The sequence below is a fragment of the Aedes albopictus genome, chromosome 2 (genome assembly GCF_035046485.1).
Source record: "Aedes albopictus strain Foshan chromosome 2, AalbF5, whole genome shotgun sequence".
In the NCBI taxonomy this organism is placed as follows: Eukaryota; Metazoa; Arthropoda; class Insecta; order Diptera; family Culicidae; genus Aedes; species Aedes albopictus.
The window spans coordinates 433,507,609-433,531,378 of NC_085137.1; the positions used below are offsets into that span (position 1 = coordinate 433,507,609).

General features: G+C 36.1%; 1 protein-coding gene across 2 annotated transcripts in view; it reads left to right on the plus strand.

Moving 5' to 3' along the window:
* Positions 1–23,770, plus strand: part of LOC115256196 (zwei Ig domain protein zig-8-like) — a 715,781-nt gene that overhangs the window by 226,347 nt on the left and 465,664 nt on the right. Inside the window, exon 3 of one of the 2 annotated variants that reach the window (XM_062853649.1) lies at positions 10,418–10,507. In XM_062853649.1, the coding sequence (XP_062709633.1) occupies positions 10,418–10,507 (90 nt within the window). The remainder of the gene's footprint in view (positions 1–10,417; positions 10,508–23,770) is intronic. The other variant, XM_062853650.1, reaches the window with a different exon arrangement.

The following is a 23,770-nucleotide window of genomic DNA, read 5'->3' on the forward strand; positions in this document are numbered from 1 at the left end:
GTCTTAGCTCTTATACATATAACATGTGTGTTGCTTGGGTATCCCCAAATTTTCGTCCAAGAATCGGTCCAGAAAACTTTCAAGAATTTCTTCCAGGATTCTCCAAAGCTATAACAAGGCGTTTTCAAAAAGTGATTCCTCCAGACAATCATCCAAGGTATTCTTTAGAATTTCCTTCAGAGATTTTTTTTCTCAGGAATTTCTGATGAAATTCTTGGACAACCCCTTAGAAGAATATCCGGAAGAATCTCTGCAGGTTTGTCGAATAAATTGTTCGACGAATCTCTGTTAAACTCCATAAAAAACTATTGAAGAAATCTCGTGTAGTGATCTCACCACTTCCTTATTATCTACCCTCATAACGAGGACAAACGGATACATTCGTAGGTAAAATGTTAGCCGAAGGTCTGAATAGGATCTCGTGATTACCTGCATAACAGGTAATCTCATTCAGAAGGTAGATGTAAGAGAGAAGGTAAGATAACATTCATTCTACCTCTCACATATAAATACAATAAGAACCATAAACAGATCAGTCTTGATCAAGATTCACAACCAAGTGTATCTTCTATTTTAATAACATCACTCTCCCTGAAATGGCTGGCTTCAACCCCGGAGGCCAGCAAGATCATTACACTCGTATTGAAATTCCTGAAGAAATCCCTTAAACTCTGAAGAAGTGTCTGAAGATATTTTTGAATGGGTCCCTGATGAAATATCTGGAGAAATTCCAGCGGGAATTTCTAAAAGAATCTATGAGGGGATTTATTCAAGAAATTTTCATTCAAGGAGGTCTTTCAAATGAATCTCCAGAGGAATCTGAGATTTTTTTAAAGTAATTCCAGCATACAGTTTTGAAAAACTTCCTAGAGTATTACTTGGAGAAATTCCATGCAAAAGCCCTGAGCGGAATTCCTAGAAAAGGTTTTAAAGCAATTTTTAAGGAAATTCCTGAAAAATCACGACATTCACAAGACGCGACACGCGAGACAAGACATAACACTTATCGTTCTTACAATCGATTGTAAGAACGATAAGTGTTATGTCTTGTCTCACGTGTCGCGTCTTGTGAATGTCGTGTACCTAGTTCTTACGTTAGCAAAACAAACCAATAAGTCCTGAAAAATCCTTTAATAAAATTGCTTAACAAGTCTGTGGAAGGTTTTCTAAAGCAATCCATGAAGAAATTTCCGGTGGATTTTTAAACTTCTTATTTTATGAAGGAAAAGCTGAATAAATTCTGAAAGATTATTGCCTCGATAATCTTTACAGAAGATCATTTGAAAAAAAAAATAACTCGAGATATTTCTAAAGGAAATCCTGTAGAATTTCTTAGGAAACATTTCTTAATAAATGTCTCAAAGAAATTCTTTATTTTTTACTTTAATGAAATGCCGAAGGAATTTATGAGTTGATTCAATTCCATGAAGCAATTGCGGAAGGAATCCAAGGGAAAATATTCCAGGTCATTCCTGGTAAATTTTTATTAAACTCTCTGGAACATTTTCTGAATGATTCGCTTTAGGAATTTCTGAAGGATTTTATACAGAAATCCATGGAGTAGTGTCCGTGAATTGTTTCCCAAACGAATCCTTTGATAAATTTCTGGTGGAATCTCTCCAAAAAAATTTGAGGGAATAACGAAAGGGTTTGTGAAAAAAAATCATGAATGAATTTTTGAAGTCACCCTTGCAAGATTTTCTAAACTTTTGAGATATTTTGGAGAAATAGCTAAAGAATTTTCTAAATAAATTCATGTAGAAAACTCTAGAAATCACTGACGAAAAGTTAGGCATGAATCTTTGATAGATTTTTTGAAGTTTTTGTAAAGTAACTCATGAGCGCTTATACTGGTAACCAGTGGTATGAAAATAATTTTGTTTTTGTTTTTATCTCAAGAGCTGGTTACTCAGTGAGTAACTTGGAGTAGACATTCCTAGAATTATTTCTTGAGAAATTTCGAGATTAGTTCCTGGAGCAATCCCAAAGAAAAACTTATGGAGAAAACCCCGAATGAATCTATGTAGAAATACATGAATAAATTTCCAGAAAAAAATACATAGTCATGCATTCTTATGGAATACCTAGAAGAATTCTTGGAAAAATCCTGTTGAAATCCTTTTTTTGAAATCCTACGAAAATCTTCTAGGATTCTGTAAATCGAAAATCTTCTGTAGCATTCTGGAAACATATATTTTGATAAATCTTTAAGGAACCATTAAAATAATTTCTGTGGCGGTGTGGGAGAAAGTGCATGGGAAGAAATGCATTCTTAACCCTAAAAGGGATACCTTCATGGCCTCAGTTTCGTCACCTCGCTGAGTGTGTTCCATCAAAGACGAGCTCTGAAAGGCGCCTGGGGTCCAATGGACCCCAGGTATCCCTTTTAGGGTTGAAGAGTTCTCGTAGTAATCTTCAAAGGAATTCAAGTTGACCTCATTACAGGAATTTCTGCAAAAATGCCCCTACCGCGATAATTTCATAAAAAAATAGATCATGGTTTCGTAAGGGTCCATATAGCCGAGGCGGTAAACGCACGGGTATTCAGCATGACCATGCTGAGGGTGGCGGGTTCGATTCCCGGTCGGTCCAGGATCTTTTCGTAAAGGAAATTTGCTTGACTTCCTTGGGCATAGAGTATCTTCGTGCCTGCCACACGATATACGCATGCAAAATGGTCATTGGCAGAAGAAGCTCTCAGTTAATAACTGTGGAAGTGCTCATAGAACACTAAGCTGAGAAGCAGGCTTTGTCCCAATGAGGACGTTACGCCAAGAAGAGAGAGAGAGAGGTTTCGTCGGACCAATTCTTAATATGGCACAATATTGAAGTCTTTTCCATGGGGGCGTACCATTATAGGGGGTACTGAAATTTGGAATCCTTGAGTAACACTGCAGGAGCTTTTGATTCTCCTGCAAATGATCAAGACGATTCCGAGGGAATTTCAATAGCAGAGACTCATGGAAGGACGTGAGGGGACGATGGACTAAGAAATGTCCCGGTGCCAGCACTTACAGGTCATTCGGATCTGCTGATATTGGTCCTTCAATAGAATGGAATTCTCAATGGTTACATGAAAATACTGTTTAATTATGTCACCTCTGCCTTATTGTTGTTATTTTTATAGAGTTTTGGATCTTCTCAGAAAAAATCCAATTCCAATAGGGTAAGAAATCAAGCTTTGAACTAGTCAAATTGTAATCTTAATTTGAACCATTTCAAAATTCATTAAAACGACGTACTTTTCAGGCAAATATTGTCCCGAAAAAGATGTTAAACAGCTTTCCGTAATATAACCTGATAACATGGACTTTAAAAGCATTGAAAAAAAGCGTTTTTGTCATGGAAAACAGGCAATTGAAAAATCACTGTGATTTCACCCATTTCCCCCAAGAGAAAGCACATTTTCGGTGCACTCGTACAGCTCATGGATTGTATCATACGCATTATGTGAACACGTCAAATGAAAGCTTATTTATCGTAGAATCGACCAACCGAATAATATTCCGCATTATTTGTCATAAAATTATCAAATTTAAGTAATTCTTACTTGGAGAATGTTATCTTAAGTTGAACCATTTGTAATCTAATGTCGAATTCGTTTTTGAACCTGGGTTGGAACTGGATTGGCGGAAAATGTGTAAACAAACAAACGTCAAACAAACTCAAACAAACTTTAGTACAAGCGAAACCGAAGTCGGGTTGGGGTTGAAACTGTGATCTCATCCAGTTCCAACCCAGGTTGGAACTGAATCAAAAACGAAAACGACATAAATTTGAACTAGTAAACGGGGATGAGCTTCTAGTGTTGGCCTGTAGATTGCGCTAGTGGTTGCTTTGTTTACTCTTGGGGGATGGAAAAATCCAAATTTAGTTTCCAAATTCCTAAAGAATTTCGAGCATTCTGAGTTAAGATTCCACTGCCTAATGAAAAATAGGTATGAGAATTAGCAGATTCGTGTGATTTTTCATTGTTTAGCATGGAATTGGCTGTTTTGTGAGTTGCTCGAGCTGCTGCCGCCAGTAGTTCAAATTAAGATTAAAATTGGTTCAAATTATGATTACGATGGTTCAAATTAAGATTAAAATCATTGTTGATGAAAAATCGAATATTTCAATGAAATTCGGTGCAAATACAAACTTTTTATTATTTAACAGAAAGCTTATACCCGTGGCTTTCATGTACATACGATTTTGCCGTAGTTAATTATTTCCATGTGGGAGAAAAAATCACTTAAAATTTGCACTGCTTCAGAAAGCCGCAATTTGGTTCAAATTTTGATTACCTACCCTACCAGTTCGTCTAGGGACAACTCCGGTTGCCGAGAGGACAACTGGAACTATACGGACGTTCTACAGGTGCCACATCAACTTTTCCGCTAGGTTGTGGTACTTGGCTATTTTACCGGAGAACGTTGATTGAACATTATGGTCTAACGGCACAGCGATGTCGATGAGAGTTACCAGCTTCATCCATTTGTTGTAATGGCGGGCCGGTTGACACGAGGACGTCCGTAATGATCTCGCGATCCCAGTACAGCTTTATACAATAATTTTACAGAACCGGGTCTGGCTAGTACTTGTAGTAGGGTACAAATCTGTCGACTAAGTTGGTCTTTAAAGCAAGCTGTTGGTGCACAATCTTGGTAACTTCGTTGTGACGATCCAGGTAGACTGATCCAGCTAACACTGAACAGCCTGCAACGACATGCTCGATCGTTTCCCGTACTGAATTATACTTCATACAGCAGCGCGAGATACCCGACCAGAAGCACCTAACAAGATGATAACAAAATTATAACAACCGTTGTTAGAAATAACATAATTTGATGTAATTTTGTTGTGATGACTCTTATATATGAATAACCATAACAAAATTGTAACAAAATTTGTTATTATTTTAGAAACAAAACTATAACAAAACTTGTATTATATATTCAAACAGGTGTATAACAACATTTGTTACATTATGCATATTAAAATAATTGCCTATAACAAAATTTCGTAACAAATTTATTTATTATAATATTTGCTATGGTTTTTGTAACAAAATAATTCTAAAATTTGTTCGATTTTTTGTATTGACGCTAAAAGTTTAATCATTTTTGTAATATTGACCACAGGAGCGAAGAATAAAAATAGAAAGAATGTCATCTCCTGTCTCTTTCTATGTAAACGTCAAGCGACAAGACAAGTGGCGCTCTCTAAGCGTATCAAGGTGGAAGCTCTCAATAACAGTGTTCGTGATTTGTGGTGATTTCTAGGTGTGTATCTTTACACACGAAAACATGAGATCGATTACAGAAAATACCAGAAAGTGACAGTTTGTTGAAACAATCAGAGATTTGGTTGTTTCAACATAAAATAATGGATTGTTTTAAACGACTGCACTTTTGCCACTAACAAACCCGGCATGTGATTGGGTTTGTGACGGCAGCAACTGCGGCAGCTCGGAAGTCTATTTTTAGATCATCGGCAAGCGGATGGGAAGGAGAACGACTAAAAAAAGACAAAAAAGGCGAAACCGACCAACCTTTAGTGGATGCTGTCGTGAGTACCTGCGCGTTATCCATCACGACCAAAACTGCACTTGGAAGTTGGTGTGATGGATTTGTTACACCTTATTCGTTTTGGCGTTGTTGGGGTAAGCATTTTAAAGATGTGTGATTGCTTCTGGGAAATATTCATGATCCCCAATTTGTAGAAACAAATAAAGTTTTTAACGTTATATCAAATTATGGTAATTGGTTGTTTTTATCGATAAACTCTAAATAAAAACAATGAAATATAACTTTAAAATAAATAAATTCTCAGTTTGAAAATCAACCATGCGTTTTATTGTTTTAAACAAACGTCAATTTTCTGCGTGTACTAATTCTGCCCAATGAATCATGGGATTTGTTTATTCTGCGCGCCAGTTTGATCCTAGAACTGCATTATGCTCGTGCCGTATACGAAGAGCGAGGTTTTTTTGGTGGTGTTGTACTTTTTACAACGGCGCGCGTCCTGAAAGGTTAAGTATGTCACGCTAAAATTGGAAATTTTTTAACCCTCCCTGCCTCATCCGAACGTGGCGATATGCTTAATGGACAACCGCTTATGTGATGGATTTCATTTCATTGCTTAAAATAAAATAAAATTTTGAATATAACTAAATTATATCAACAGTTGTTATCATATCTGCATATGATATAATTGTGATCGATTTAAACAAAATCTCTAACGACAAATCAAGTCTATTATGTGCCAACGAGCTCAATGTGACGTCATACTACCTCGCTCGTGTACGTCTGACAAACAAGAATTTGAATGACTGAACTGGCAATACGTAGAACCAGTAAAGCTTATATCATCGCTCTCTTCAAGAGCCGTGTTGGCCGCATTAGTAAAGGCGCCAGATTTCAACCGATGGTAGGTGTCTTGGTTCAAATCCCGTTCGGATCCAAGAATTTTATAACGTTCTGGAAACTATTTTTTTATGTTATTTACTTTTTCTAAAAATAGATAACACACTTAAAAATACTTACCCAAAAAATTAGTTTTTACCCTAACAGGTCAAAGGAATTATAACACAATTTGTTATAATTTTGTTAAATTCTATCATATTCCATGGAACAAGTTTTGTAATATTCTTGTTATGATCATAACTCAAGTTATCACATTTTTGTTCTTTTCAGTGGGAACTTTGTTAGAATTTTTGTTATTTTAACTACTAACGGTACATGTTTTATAACAACCCTTGTTATAAAAATTTATTGTACCAAAATAACACAACTTGTTATAATTTTGTAATGTCCATCTAGTCGGGTAACTAGTTACGATTGTAAATTGGAAGATCTATACTCAAGGGATTTCTTGAAGACCTTAAACAGTTATTAAACGCGCTGCTCGACCGAATATAGGTGCATGAGGCTCTGTTTTTCTATCCCAACCGACAGCGCCTGAAAGTATTCTATTCTACTATATCACACTGGTTGTACTATTTGTACTCTTTCCATGATAGAATGACATAGCTCGCTGACTTAGTGTACGGTTTGGGTCAAAAATAACCCTAATGCCAAAGGAAGGTTTATGTGTAGATGCTGTTCCTTCTCCAGTGCGATTGAGGATTCATAAGGAGTTACCGGGTGCCAATATCCAAGAATCATGGCCCCTTAAAGCCAGAAGAGGGTCACTATCGTTCTCGGGGGAGCGGATAGTGACGAAAATTGCAAGTGCCGGGGATGGAAAATCTTTCTTTTAGTATAATAATACCTCCAATAAAACACTTTTCAACTCAAATGGTTGTGGCTAATTCCAAATGACCCATATTTTACGATTTATGGCAAAATCTGGCTTACTTATAGTACAATTGAACGGCAGCACTGAAGTATAAAATCAATTCCCATGTAATTCATTGCTTCAGCTACTTTGCCTCTTTTTGCCAAAAACCCATCCATCGCGTGAGTTACAAGCCCATTTCTGAAAACCACTCTCCATCAGCGTCTTCATTCGGAAACCAACCAACAACAACGCCCACTATGGATGGGAGTGCCGCTGTTGTGGTTGAGTATTCGACTGACCTTGGTCAACCCGAAGCATGAGAACTATGTACGGGAGGCCTAGCGGTCGTGTCTGCCTAGCCTCCTCCTTCGGCGGACACAATATGAAATGGGACCTCATTTATTAGCTGTTCGCCGACTGGCGAAACCACGACGCCACACCACGTGGCCATATTCGCAAGGAAGTGAAAAATGACCGATCGATTTATTTGGGGGCTGTAATGGCCTGTTCGGTGGCAATTATTTTCTCGTGGGATTATGTGGGTCTTGGTTATTGTGGTTCGAATGGGGCGTTACATAAGTTGGAAGACATGAGATGATACGAGCATTTTGTGAAAGAATAGCTTTCAAGTTGCAGCGAGCAGAAGTTTGAATTTCCAGCGAAACAACATGTGCATCGTGATACCATGGGCATGATCCGTGAAATTGCTTGCAAACAGCAGAAGTGACGAGTTACCGAGGAAAAGCGTCTTCGAATGACGAATCGACCTGAAGCGAAACGCTACAGGGAAGTAGCTAGGTAGCTACCATGCGACGATGATGGTGGAAACGGTTGGGTAATGTTTAAGAGCAATTTTCAAAATTGAAAAACTTTCTGCCTCTTTCGCTCGGGGACAAACGAGTCGAAGAAGGGGGTTTACTCAGCTACTGCATCTGGTGTCGCCTTGGCAGTTTCCAATTCGACGCCGACAACTTGTACCTACTAACTGTGAGGAAGGGGATGAAAGTGAAAAACACACGACGACAACGACGATGGAAGCCGTCAACAGCAGCATTTGTTCCTTAAATTGCCTTAGTCTTACTTCTTGGAATATCGCCCCAACTGGAAAAGAGCCTGCTTCTCAGCTGTTCTCTATACACTTACATGTTTTATCGTTTGGGCTATGAGGGCTGCCTCATGGGCTATTATTTAAGTTTTTTTTTAAAGGATGCCACTTATTTCCCTAGCGTTCTTTTAAAATTTTCAATTAGGATTAAAGGGCATGGAATTGCTCCATTACATTGTTAATCTTCTTTAACATGGCTTATTAGCTGAAGCCTCATGCATTGATAACCCCAGTTTAAAAAGGAATGCCCCATGTTTTCTAACACCCCTTTTCACACACGCAAATACAGGGGATGGCCAAAATGATTGGGATAGGCAATTTTTTTTCTCCCACAAAAAAATTCAACATGCTGTAACTTTTCATAAAGTGCATCAAAAAATCTCAAATTTTGACTGTTTGTCAACCTATTATATTTGCATCATTGGAACAAATTTGGGCTCGATTGAATAATTTTTCGCGAAGTTAGAACCGTTCGTGTAAAAGACTATTATTGAGACAACTAATTTTTGAACTGTCATATCTCGGAAACCAATGAACCGAATTGAATGATTTTTTTAACGTTCATCAACGATATAATGATACTTAATACGACGTTATAAAATGTAATATTTTCTGACGGCGAGTTAAGTTATACCGGGTTGAAATTTTTACCCATATAGAGGAAAATAAGCCAAATTTACAATGCCACACAAAAATTACTAAATGTGTTCTTCCTTCAATCTAAATAGGCTCTAATATATCTAATTAGAGATAACTTGAGAACAGAAGTGGAAAATCTTTGGATATCAACACTAAAATTTATTGACATTGATGTAAAAAAATAACATTTTTTCGAGAAAAAATCAAAAAGTGTCAATCCATGATAACTTTTTTCAACGTTTAAAAAGTACCTATGTTTTAATAGTTTGTGAAGCATTTACACATTGTTAGTGTACGTTCAAAATTTCATTCAATTCGGTTCACTGGTTTCCGAGATATGACAGCTCAAAAATGAGTTATCTAAAAAATAGTGTTTTACCCGAACGGTTCTAACTTTGCGAAACATTGATCAATCGAGCCCAAATTTGTACCAATGATGCACATATAATAGGTTGACAAACAGTCAAAATTTGAGATTTTTTGATGCACTCTATGAAAAGTTATAGCATGTTGAACTTTTTTGTGAGAGAAAAAAAAGTTACCTATCCCAAACATTTTGGCCATCCCCTGTATTATGCTTACTAATAGCCCGGTGCAAGACTTGAAACCCGGCTCAAGGCTTCACACCACACTCTTGCACAAATGGTAATGACACACGCTGCTGCAGTTGAGTTCAGCCCTTCCGAAGACGACGACAACAACGACACCGCGCTGGTAACAAAAGTTCGCGGTTCGCTGAAGACACGGAAAATGTCATCATCCTGCATAGGGGAGCATTACAGCTCCAGCAGCACTATTACAGTTCAGTTCCAGAACAGCTTAGGACGCGGCTGCACTTCTTTGCACCGAAAAGCAGCCAGACAGCCAACCAGCCAGCCATGCAGACGACGAAAATATCCGGAAGATGTCAAGTTGTTGCAGCAGCTGGTACCTACTGCATGCCAGTGAGAATTAAACTGTAGCAACACACAGAGTGATTAAGATAAGCGGAAGAAAAACGCGTCATGACAAAATGCTGATGGTGCACTGAATATTGTACAAGTTCTGTTTTTTTTTGTATTGTAAAAAAAAGACAGCCTCGTATGAGGGCATGTCTTCCTCGTTGGTTTTTATTAAAGAATATGTGTACAAAGGATTACCTTTGTGAGAAATGGGATATTCTATACATAACCATACTACCCCGCAGCTATAGCTATAGACTATAGTCAGTAAGACCATACTGAGGGTATCTCGATTTAATTTCCGATACATGCTTTCGTTATAGAAACAAAGAATAAGATAATAATCATTTGAATTATCTTGTTTTTAAAGAATTGAGGTTTCCTTCTTATTACGTTATACATAAATTAACGATCTATTTTGTAGCCATAAAATACTAATTTTACTCTCATTTTCTCTCACTTTTTCCAGGTGATGGCACACAATACCACCGTCCAGCTGGGCGGCGTGGCGTTCCTGGTCTGCAAGGTGGCCGGCGTGGACAGAGTGGGTGTACATTGGGTTTGTTTTGGTGTTAAGAATTTTTGCATTGTTGTGCGTCAGTTTTTGGATGTTCTTTCCCTTTAATTTCTTTATCTAATCCTCATAGAATAGTTGGTAATAGCCAAGTAACGTGTCCAATCCCATCCCATCTTCAATTAAAATTGACAGATATTGATACGTTCATTTACTTAATTCACTATGTAGGATTAGGCTCCGTTCAGCAGAACAGAAATATTAACGGGACACTTTCTCATAAAACGTATGACCATATTGTACAGCAAATCCATAAAAAATAACGACACGTGAGATTAAGGCAACAACTTTTTGCATGGCCATTTCTTAGAATGGCGAATTTTGGAGTATCTATTGGAACTACAGTTTCTTACCGATTTTGGCAACACGAGGTGAATTTAATGTTGCCAAATTGGGGTGTTGCCAAAATCGGTAAAAAAAATTGTGTATAATTTTCAACTTTTATGCGTCAAATTGGCTTATATTATAAATATGGACTATTCACAAGCTATAAAACGATCCATGTAGGTGACGTTCATAAATTACGTCATGATTTGTAAAATTGTCGATTTTGGAAAATTTAACGAATTTTGATTTTTTAAAGAAAAGTAAGGATAAAATAACACTACATTTACAAATACAAACGATTTTTCGGTAAAAATTTTTGGTCAAAATTTTTTGTTGCCAAAATCGGTAAAAAATTGTTGCCAAAATCGGGTGTTGCCAAAATCGGTAAGAAATTGTTGCCAAAAACGGGTGTTGCCAAAATCGAGAAGGAAATGTTGCCAAAAACGGGTGTTGCCAAAATCGGGAGTAGACAAAAACGGGTGTTGCCAAAATCGGTAAGAAACTGTATTATAGGTTCTGCTGAAATTCAGCTGTAACACCATTTCACCTGAAACTAATTTGAATAACTGTTTTTGTGCTATAATAAGAGGATGTCTATGTATAATACTTAAACGACAATAATTACAAAAAGTTAATTTTATCGTAATAAAAAAAATACAACAAATATAATTTCAGTTAAATAGTGGTTTTATTTTCCAAAAATAATAGAAGGAAATTGTGTTGTTTTTTAACAAATGGATCATAAGGATTATCATGGGTATCATAAATTTCAACAGTTTTCCTATATTTTAATGTCAAACATCCTTGATTATTTAATTTATCTCACGATTTTCAGGCTAAAATTTCAGCGGATGCAGATGCTAGACCTTTTCGAAAAATTCTTTTGTACATTGCTCAGCAGATTATTTAATGAACTCACACTTATTACCCATACTAGCTCCAATTCGGATTTATATGTGAATATTCATCATCAGAAATTAATTCTTAATCTTCGCAACTAAATTATTTTGAGTGTGTGGAATTTATCGCTAGTAAACTGTATAGGGTATGTAAGCCATCAGTAATCTCATGCTCCCATACTCATCCTATTCGAAAACAAGCCATTACGGCACCGATTGATTTCTTTTTTTTTATTTTCATGCGTGCTCACTTCTAACAAAAAATATAAAAATATGAAGCAAAACAAACAACGCTTCAATCCTTTGTTTTTCGTAGGATAAAAATGGAGCCACATGCTTAATAAGGGAACCAATACTCTTCAGTTTATGTTACTCTTGACCAGAGATGCCAGATTATATTTTCAAAAATCTGTATCGATACTGATTTTTCAGTATCGCCATGTTGGAGGGTAAAGCAGACACCAAGAGCCCTAGATTTCAACAGAAACTAATAAAAATGTACTCAAGCCTGTATCCGCAATATTCGGGACACAGAAACACAGCTGTAACTCTGCAATAGAGACATTAAAATTGCTCAAATTATGTCTAATAACATTTCAAGATGTGTTCATTTCACCTACAAAATTGCATGTAAACCGATGCAGTACTTTTTGCTGTAACAACGAAAGAGTAAAATGTGCGCCATTGAATTTTGTACAGCCCCAAGTTTTGCTTGTCAGCGCTGTAACTTTTGAATTTGGCAAAGGAAATGGCTGAAATTTTGAACACAAACCTCTCAATCTACATTTGTTGTATGGGCAAAATTTCAAAAAGTCGAAACATGTTTTGGGACTGAACGTGATTTAAGCCTCTCAGACAGCAATTAGTCAGCACCCTTTATTGTTCAGATTGTACCATTGAAAGTACTTTACCAATAATCATCAAGCAGGCATAAAATACACAAAACAAACTAACTTCTGTGAAAATTTCATGTAAATTGGCAGATAAAAACAAAAGTTATTAATAGGCAAAAACCGCACATAAAAACACCAAAAATTTTCACTAACACTCACCCCTATCAACACCAGTAGCTGTCAAACCAATTGATCAAAGTTAATGAAATTTTGCAAGAGAGTGTCTCTATAAGTATCATAACTGTTAACGAAATTTCATAATTATCATCACAGAACTTTGAACTGTAGCGTAAAAGAACCATCTACTTTGCGAATGAAAATTGGTTATGATTGTACAAAATGCTTAAAACCACGTCTGTTTGTTTTTCATCCACAGTTGAAAGTAATGCATCGATTTTTATGAAATTTGACACAAATAATAAGCATACACCAAAGAGTTCTCAGTCAATTATTTGGCCAATTTTACCGATTCATTACAGAGCTACTGACGTACTTCTGTGTCCCGATTATTGCGGATACAGGCTTTACTTTGTGATGGTTTTTTTTCTGTTTTTTATTGTTCTAAAACATGTGTGGAAATGTACTTATTTTCCTAAATTATTCAACGTTCAAGTAGCTGTTTATAAAGTTTCCATCAAATTTATTGAAAATAACTTAATATTTAATGCTTTCTAGAAAAATCTGTATCATAAAACGCTTTCGAAGGTAGGCGGGGTCTGAGGGCGTAGCTTCGAAAACGGTGGAACTGAGTCGGGGAAGTTAGCATTAGCGTCTGCAGGAGCCAGAAATGATGCAGGCAGATATATTATTGTATAAAAAAAAACGAAAAATCGGCTCCGTAAGTGTTACACCCGCCTGAGCCTACCAAATAAATAAACTAGTAAAAAAAACTTAAGTTTAAGTTTCCATACAAACGTTTTTGTAAAAAATCCTCCTAAATCATGTTCAAAGTTTCCTTGACTTGTTCTATTTTGAATGAGATCAGACACAAATTGGCGGAAATATGGGCCTCAGAAGTGACCCCAAACTTTTGATCGGTAGTGTACATATTGTTTTCAATAAAATAACATAAAATCATCACAGTAGTTAGTGAATAAATTATTCTTTTATTTTTGAACAGCACCTGTCATTTTTTTCTGGTTTCATTTGAAATCTCGGTTCGAATCTACTCCTTATACAATAATATTTCAATTGTGTACAAGCAATAATCAACTATCTTGATTTTAGCATAGTCCCAAATCTGAACAACTTCAATATTCATAGTTAAGAGTATACCAAGGGCTAATATGCAAAGTTTGCAAACATTTGATACATTGTTCATTCCCTTAAAGCGTAATATAACAACTTCTATAAGCAAGATCTCGGCAGGGGTCCTATTTTGGGCACTTTTCTGCTATAACTCAGCCAACTCTGAACCAATTGACATAATTTAAGGAAAGTGATGAGATACGCATAGTGTCTAGCCGTGCACAAAATTTCAAGTCAATTGATTTGTCTGAGTTATAGTGAAGAGTGCCCAAAATACCGGCCACTGCCTAAGTGGTTCGCTACCCTATTGAAAAAATGTTTTCAGTAATTTCAATGGAAAATCCTCATTTTTATCAAAAATTGCGTTGGAAGCACCCCTAAATGATTTTTTTTTCTGTAAATACAAAATGTTCTACAAAAATGCTTCAATTTCATTTTAGGGTTGGGCCCCTTGACTTTTCAAATACAACTTCAAATATAGCCACAATCTACCGTTACGTGAACCCACCGCTTTCCCCCCTAAGTGGCAGTGATAGTCCATTACAGAATTATTCACTTGGGACAAATCAGGTTCTCTGGATAATTATTGAAAGTTATGCAATAATATCAAGTAACACTTAATGCTTTGTGCGATACCGTCAACCTTAAGCGAAGGTTTCTGTCCAGAATCCTGTAAGACCTTATCCATGATTTTTGAGAAAAAAATCTCACATAATCTTGTGAAAGATGCCTCAAAACTATCAGAGGAATTCTCCAATAATCATGACAGGGATTCTTTCTGAATCATGAGATTACTTACGGCTTATGAGATGGTTTACGCTATACAGGGATTTTCGTAGCATTTTGAAATTATTTTCCTCAGAATTCTGAGGAGGTTCTTCACAATCAATCAATTCACAATCTTTCAGAATCCAAACAAGGATTCATCCAGAATCATGAGAAGGATTTTTTTAGATTTCGAGAATTGTTGCTGAGAGGGACTCTTACATCAGAGGTTTTTCAAATATCATGAAAGGAATACTTACAGAAAAGACTTCCACAGCATCCTGAGAGAGATTCTTTCGGAATTATGGGAAGGACTCCTTAAAGTTCTGAGAGCGATTCACTCTGAAAACCGAGATTCCTACAAATCCCTGAGAGAAATTTTCTCAAAATCTTTAGGACTATTCCCCATAAATTCTGAGAGCCATTTCTCAGATGAGATCCTGAGAGAGATTACCCTAGATTTTTCATGGACAATATTCCCAAATAGTGATGGATTCCTCCAGAGTCAGGAGAGGAATTCTTCCAAAATCTTAAGAAGGAAACTCCCAGCACTCTAACAGGGGTTCTACCAGAATCCTGAAAGGAGTTCCCTAGAAAATTAAGAGAGAAACGCTGGAATCCTGAAAATGATTAACCCAAAATCGTGTGACGGGTTCTTGTGGAATCTTGAAAGGTGTTCTCGCGGAAACATTGGTGGGATCTATTGATCAACGCTAGTGGGGTTCTTCCAGAGTTCTTAGAGGAATTCACCTAGAATTTAGAAGACGATTCTCATAAAATTTTGGCATGGTTTTCTAGAATCCAGAATGAGATTTTCGTAGAATTCTGAAATGGATTTCTCCAGAATCCTGGAAGCAAATCTTTCTAAATAAAAACGATTCCATAGAATCAAAGGATTCCTCCAGAATGCTGAGAAGAATTATTCCAGAATCTTGATAGTTAATTTAACAGATTCTTTCGCTCCAAAAGTACGATTCTCCTTGAATCATGAGAAAGAATTCTAAGAGGGATTTCATCAGAATTTTCGGAGGACGACTCTCAGAATGCAGGAAAGGATTTCCTCTGAATCCTGATAGGCATTTTCACAAAAATCTTAGATGTTTTTTTTTAATGCTAAGTGATATCATCCCAGCAATATATGAGTGGCTATACTCCATAATAACAATTGGTGTTTCCGGTATTTATTTATTTTTTTTTAAATTTTAAAGATTCTGGAGAAGGAAACAGTGATGAACTTCAATCATGTGAGGGATTATGGCAAAATCTTGAAATGTATTCTCGCAAAAACATAGGAGGATCCATAACGGGATTTTCGTAGAATTCTGAAATGGATTGCAGTACAACCCTGGAAGCAAGTTTCCTAAATCCAGATATGGATCCCATCAAATCAAAGGATTCTTCCAGTATACTGACAGAGATTATCCCAGAATCTTGATAGGGAATAAAACTGATTCCTATGACCAATTATCCAAAAATCTTGCGAAAGATTCCCTCAGAATTCTAAAAAGGGTTCCCTCAGAATAAGGGGAAAGGGGAGTTTCCCAGAAATGTCGACGGGGGTGAGATGGGTGTTTTCAATCCAGTGATAGAAAACATCCCAGAATTATGAGTGGATATCCCAAGTTACAGTTTGATTGCTGATTGTGTTTATTTAATTTTAATTGGGGTTTTACTACAGCAATAATTAAAACTACCAGTTTCATGATTACTTTTATGAAAACCATTGATTAAAAGTTTTAAAGTATACAATCTGTTCCATAACTATAGATCTATCAAATATTTATTTGCTATTTATTCAAAGTGCAACTGATTATTTAATGCACTACGCCATTATGATTACCCATGTGCCTTACACATACTACCATATAATTTTATTCATGCACATGTGTGTATACAGATAAATTTAAAAAAAAACTGAAATCCCTTTGTTTCATGACTATAGATCCAATACATGTAAGTCATTCGTTGTGCCTAATCAACGCGTTGTTTTGGTTCTGTGCTCAGGTTTATTTCGTCGTTTGACGTATTGTTACGTGTAAACTTCAATTTATAATATTCTGTGTGCAAAATATATATCTGAAGTTGAAATAAGAAAGACACAACAAGACAGGTGTTTAAATTTCTCGTCGTGTTAGTAGATTTCATCGTGCCGTTGTAATTTTCTTTTAAGATCCAATTCAATACGGCAGAATGAAAACACGAGGAAGCTGTCTATTCGCATAAAACGGAATAAGGATCGCAATCAACTCGCTAAAAAGTTAGAACCAGTTTAAGAAAAAACTAGGTAACACTAGACGAGACGTTCCGCGTTTGACAATTTATAGAGTCCTGATAGAATGCCCACACTATCAACGTGAAAAATGTAATGAGCTCTCAAATTTTGAGCCATTATAAGAATTTGTGCTCAGGATTTGATTGTGATAACATGCGTTGAGATTAAAGTAAAATAGGTACTACAGTTGACACCACATCTTGATGTTCTACAGGTAAATATCATTTTGTACCGACTTTTCGAACCTTCTATGAAGAATACCCTCTTCGAATGAGTGTATTCAATTTTAATTCTGCCCTCTATAGGGCAGCATAGGGGAACGGAATTAAAAGGTACAAAACTGATTACAGTTCTTTGAAGGTAAAAATCACTTTATCTCCCTGTCTTTATTCGATCCCAATGGTTTTTGTTCTAGGTTTTCTCTCGATTTTTCAATATACTAATTTTACAGGTTACTGTGCCTGGTTTCGAAGGTGCAAATAATTCTGAGAAGGTGAAATTATATCTGTTTGGTGAAGGTTTTTTTCCTAGTTACGAAAGTTCAAAAATTGGTTTTTGATTTCGATCTCTAAATTCTTCAACAAATTACAGTTAATTCTGCTCACCACGATATATCGAGATAGGATGATCCTTCAACATACGGCGAATCATCTGTTATTTGTTTAAACATTTATTTGATTGGCTTCTCAAGACATATTTGATACTTTGGGAGACCTTTTAGGTCGAAAAGAAGTTCAGTCGGTCGATACAACCGAATGGCTTTTTTTCGTACTGGACAGATTTACGAAAATAACCACGTTACTTCTCAAGGAATCTCTCGGGGGTGGCGGCATGATGGTATGGAGAAGGTTCTGTCGACTCGAATGGACGGGCATTCAGGGATGTGCCGAGCTTCTGAACCTGAAAAATATATACTTTCGTTTCTTGCAGCAACGCCGTTATACAAATTAAACAGCGTTGTAACAAGATCATGAATACACTTGTTCACACGGTTCAAGCAACTATGGCTTAGTTTCGTGAAAAACTTATTCAGATTAAAGAATGGTCAGCTTCTTACCCTGACCAGAACCCAATTGAGAATTTCTAGGATTGATTATAAAAGCAGTGTGTAAATAAAATAAGCCGAACGGATGCTTTCCAAATCTAAACCGTGTAGTTGTTTGAACGTGGAATAAAATCCATTTAAAGTTAATTAAAAGTATCCCGGATAGGCTGTTTGAGCTTATTAAGAACAAAAGAGAGACTACTCATTATTGATATATTGAATATTTTGTGCAGGTTAAATTAACTAGAATGAATTCTTGCTTGGATCTATTGTTATGAAACAAGGGAATTTACATAAGATTATTTATCAGATTCAGAGAACACATGTAATATCGAAATATTATTTGTCTCATGTCTACTCTAAATAATATATCATACAGTAGAACAATATGATTCGAATTCATTCTACATATCCGAGTATCCAAAAATATAGTTTGGATCTATAGTTATGAAACATAGTGTACTTGAAGATATCCATAAAGCTAGATTTTAAGAGCAAACAATACTCTCCGATATGTATTCCTTCTGGCATCCATTATTACCACAATAAAACTGTTTAAACTCTCAACAGATGGCGATCCGTTCAAATAGTAACGACATCTATTGGTGGAAAAGCAGAAACTCTGACAGTGCTAGGTTTATTTGCGGTCATCATAAAAGTAAACTTGCTTTCGTTTTATTTTCGGGAGCGTACATGAATGACGTAGCTTTAAAGAGGGGAGGGAGGATTCTGAGATTGTTTGACGAGCCATGTATTAGGTATGGGAAAAATCTACGTCATTTATGAACGTTTCCTAATTATGGTCGTCGCCATATTGAAGAATTAGATAACAAGAATGGAAAATAATTAATTTTATTCAAATTAGCAATGGGTTGATAGTTTGCCGTCATTTCCATAACATAATCACATAAATAATCTCTCTCAGCTGAATTTTAGTGGTTTAGATTTTAGTTTTAGAAGATAATATTCACCATTTGCGAAGCGCTTTAACTGTATATTTCTGAAACCCCAATTATCTCAGTAAAATTGAATGCGCATAATCCTAGCAAAACAATTGTTAGGTATCTAGTAATTTGAATCACCCTAATGGTCACTCAGTGTCCAGCAGTAGTTGCCCTTTTTTCGCACATTATTTCTCCCATCTCCTTATCACTCGTATCAGTAGGTTAGCCACGATCAGCCGAAAAGGCCTTAAGCTCGGTAATATTCGTTTTCTACCTGAATGTTCTATACCTACATATAAGATAGCCAGAAATCAAATTAAAGTTAGTCTGAAATACAACCCCAACCAAATCGCATCTACCGTGTTATTCATTATAATAAAACAGTGAGCAATAAAACGCGATCTTTTCGTTTCGAACCCAGTTCACCGCGTATAGTGTTTGTCGCGAATCCGAACAACAATAACTACTAAAATATAAGCTTAAAGTGGTCGCTTTCTACTTGATGAATGATGTTTCCTCCTGAATTTTACGTGCCGTTGAAGAAGTATCTCTTCATCTTGAGCTGTCATAGTTTTTGTTGAAATAAAAACAACAACAATCATCATAACCTCTTTTCGAGTATGGAAATTTTTTCATCTAGGTTTTAAAACAGTTTCATTGCTACTAGATTGGTCCACTCAGCTGGAAGATGCTCTTCAAGAAATTACTAGGAGGTTTTGAAGTATAAATCAGTTTTTTTTTTGCAAATTTTATAAAATTGTTCATGAAGATCTCTTATAGAATCAAACAAAACTTAAAATGTTACTTGGGATACTCCATAATCACGACAGGGATTTCTTAGAACCTTTAGATAAATTCTTCAGAATCTGCTGTAATTTTAAGTAGGATTGCTCAAGCTCTATTAAAAACACTCTCACAGAGCTATGATTCTCGTATAGAAAGAGATTTTTGGCCAATCCTAAGAATTATTCTTTCGGAATCGTGAAATTAATTCTATCACAATCCTAAAAACGATTACCCAGAATTATAAAAGGGGTTGTCTTACGTTTCTGAAAGGATATTCCCTAGAATTCTGGGAGGATTCTCTTTAAATCCTTCTTTATTTTTTTTTTAGAAACCTCAAAGCATAATAATTGAAAAATGTTGAAAAAAGCTGAAGCTATAAAATCGTCAATCACGAAACGCGACGCGAGATACGCCACGACACTTATGGTTCTTACAATTGTCAAAATAATTAAAAAAATACCTTAATTCCAACCGGTTTCGGACTCGTTGCAGCCCATCTACAGGACAATGTCCGACTGATTGCGTTGTTCCAATGAAGACGATCCTCCCATCATGTCGAGTCTATTCGATCTCGTCGACACGAATCACCAGCAGCAGCACTGCCGTTCTACGCCCAATTGTCCCATGTTATACAGTGATAGACATTCGTTTAGCCGAGACCAAAAAAAGTGTCAGGAAACTCATACAAAAGATTTTATGATAAAACTTTTTTATCGTAGTGATAGTATATCTAGTACTGTTTTATAAACATGTGATACATTAAACTTACATATACACTGAAACAAAACCGAGGGTAAAAACCCTTCAAATGTCATGTTTTGCCTAGACATTCGTTTAGCCGAGGTAAATGAAAAATTGGTTTTCAATAGATTTTTTTTGCAATTTCGTGAGTATATTTCGAGGATATACTCCAAGGCATTTAGTTTATGACGTGTTAGCAAGATAATTGGCCTTAAAAGTTTATTTATTTGTGAAATTCAGAGAAATATTATAAAAAAATGTCTTGATAAGGAGAAGCGACGATAAACAAATTTATTTAAGAAAAATGATTTCTGTAAACACTCAAACGTAAGCTAGATTAGCAGTTTTGAAAATATGGCACAGAATTATTGTTAAAAATGTTCAAATTATTGCATAAAATGTCATGAAAAAATTAAGAATATTGGTTTTTGGTTGGTTAAACTTTAAAATGGGATTGATAAAAGCTAAAATAAACAGTCCTGCATTGAAATAAAGACGTGCCCTAATGCCTATCGAGTATACCTGTTTGATACTAGCATTACTAAATGAGTTGGAAGACTGCAAAGTGGAAGAACTGCAAGAAGTGTCATATTTTTTGTACCCTGTTTATTCAAAAGCAGATGCTCATACAAAAATGCAAGATATGGTCAAACAATTGGCTTATTTCATTCAATCTGAACAAATATATTATAAATGAGTCTAAGTTGTGAACCACATTCATTTTTAACATGATTTATTTGAAAAGAATGTCTAAATTATGAAACAAGTAGTTCATGCTAGAAATTTGAATACTTTCGGTGCCATTTCTCGAAATATGAGCCGTTCAATGTATGTTATTTCAGCCAGCATACAGTCTAGAAGATGTTAGGAGCTATAAGAAAACGTAATAGTAGTAAACGCTGTGATCTATGCAAGTGAAACCATCATTTTTCATCAAAACAATACTTAAATACGTGATTTTTTGATGGTTTGCGTTATTTTTTTCTGTTAAAAACATTGTTTTTCGTAGATTTTCAACCTGTTTAGGTCATGAAACTTTCATAAGATTCTTTTGAAACACTTCCGATTAAAATAACTACATTAAATCTCAATTTAGAAATATTTATAATATTATGACATATTTATATGAGATGCATGCAAAATTAATATGGCAACACTTCCAAAAACGATCTAATTCATGATTTACAAGTTGATCTATAATGCAGATCACCACACAAAATGACTTTGTTGGGTATTTTTCGAAATTTGATGGTTTTTATTATGGATTTCTAAAAATTGTACAATTCGGCTAAACGAATGTCTAGGCAAAAAATGACATTTGAAGGATTTTTACCCTCGTTTTTGTTTCAGTGTATATGTAAGTGTGATGTATCACATTTTTGTAAAACAGTATTAGATATACTATCACTACGATAAAAAAGTTTTTTCATAAAATCTTTTGTATGAGTTTCCTGACACTTTTTTGAAAATTTTTTAGCCTCGGCTAAACGAATGTCTATCACTGTATGGGATTCCCATATAACAAGGGACAATTATGCGTAGAACGGCAGAGCAGTAGTAGCACTTTCTCTCTCCCAACCGCGAACAACGCAATCAGTCGGACATTGTCCTGTAGATGGGCTGCAACGAGCCCGAAACCGGTTGGAATTAAGGTATTTTTTTAATTATTTTGACAATTGTAAGATAAGAACCATAAGTGTCGTGTCTTATCTCGCGTCACGTTTCGTGATTGTCGTGTTTGTTCTTACGTTAGTACCAAGTACACAAATTGAAAGTGCTATAAAATCGTGTTTTCAAATTCCACTCAGCGGGGGAAGAATTAAACAATTCTACTCGAATTCTCCTTTGCTACATTTTCTTCAGAAGTTTTTCCAAATTTGTTCCAAAAAATTATATGTAGGTACTATTCCTCCATACATTTCACCACAAATATCGCTATGGTCGTTGTATTTGGCAGTTGTCACAGAAAATAGAGATTGTACCGTACATATGGTTGTATGAATCTGGCTTAACTAACATCAAACCCTAAAGCTCCAAGGCCAAAAAGTAATAATTCCAAACTCTAGCATGGTTCTAAAAGCACGAAAACAGCACCAATTTCGTTCCTTCACCACCACGCCCATAAAGCCTCGCGGATTACTCAATTTCTGCGGCACTTTCGCCACACCACACACCATACAAGGCCGCGCATATGAATCATAACGAGTTGCCTAAAACAAACGAGGGCGGAATTCGTGCTTCGAGATGTCGTCGGAGCATAAATTATCATACGGTTTTCCGCCGCACCAGCCGAAAGCTTGCGGTGGATTCCGGTTGGACTTTTCGCTTGGTATTTTGCCGAGGGAATGAAAAGTCGTAAAAATTGAACCACAGCGCTTTGTGCAGAGTGTTTGTCGGTGGTTTTGCGGGTAAGCTCCGTGCCACCGCACCGATGTCAATCAGTTTTGATGGCGGGGTGTTTGCCAATGTGGCTGCGACTCTGCGAGTAATAAGCGTGCGATTTAATTAGGATAAGGGATAAAATTAGATGCGATGCTGGAGAGGAGTGGGGAATTTTTGTGACCGGAAAACCTGAAATCATATAAAACATCCAAGGCCAAGCGAGAGTGTTGAGTAGTAATAACTCTGATTTATGGGTGGAAAAATTTGATGACGGTGGTGGTTTATTTTTGGCACATTAATTAGAAAGAGTAAACACTGGTTCAGACATAGATTAAAGCATGTACTCATGCTTACTATATGCGTACAGTAATTCGAAACTAATTCTTTTCTCAGAAAAATAAACGACTAAAATATGCGGAATTTTAGATGAAACGAGCTCACCAAAATAAAACTAAAACTCTGTGAAGATGAAAAAATGAATCAACTAATAAAAAATCGATCTTTATAAAACCTTCATGGAACATGAATTATTACTCAGAATAAATTCTATTGCCAAAACCATCAACCGTGGTTCACAATTCACGTAATCCCATTTCGATTTCTTCATTTCCAACATTGTTCAGCTCTTAGCAATTTTTCACTTCGCTGAACCTTCCGTACCCAACTAACCGGTATAGCAAAAAATATATACTCCAACAACCACAATCATCACCGGGAAACTATTATTTATGAACCCGAAGCTTTGCGCCGCCCTACCGTCGAAACCCATAATTCAGCAGACTGCTATTCCGGCAAGCGACAACACCACTCCCATCCTTTCGGAAAATATGAACCTCAATTTCGCGCACCAAGCGACATGGTTTTGTACCTTCGAGCATCGAGAGAATCCGGTGCTGCTGTAAACATGATGTCGGTTGGTTGGAACGACAACACCAACCAACGAGGA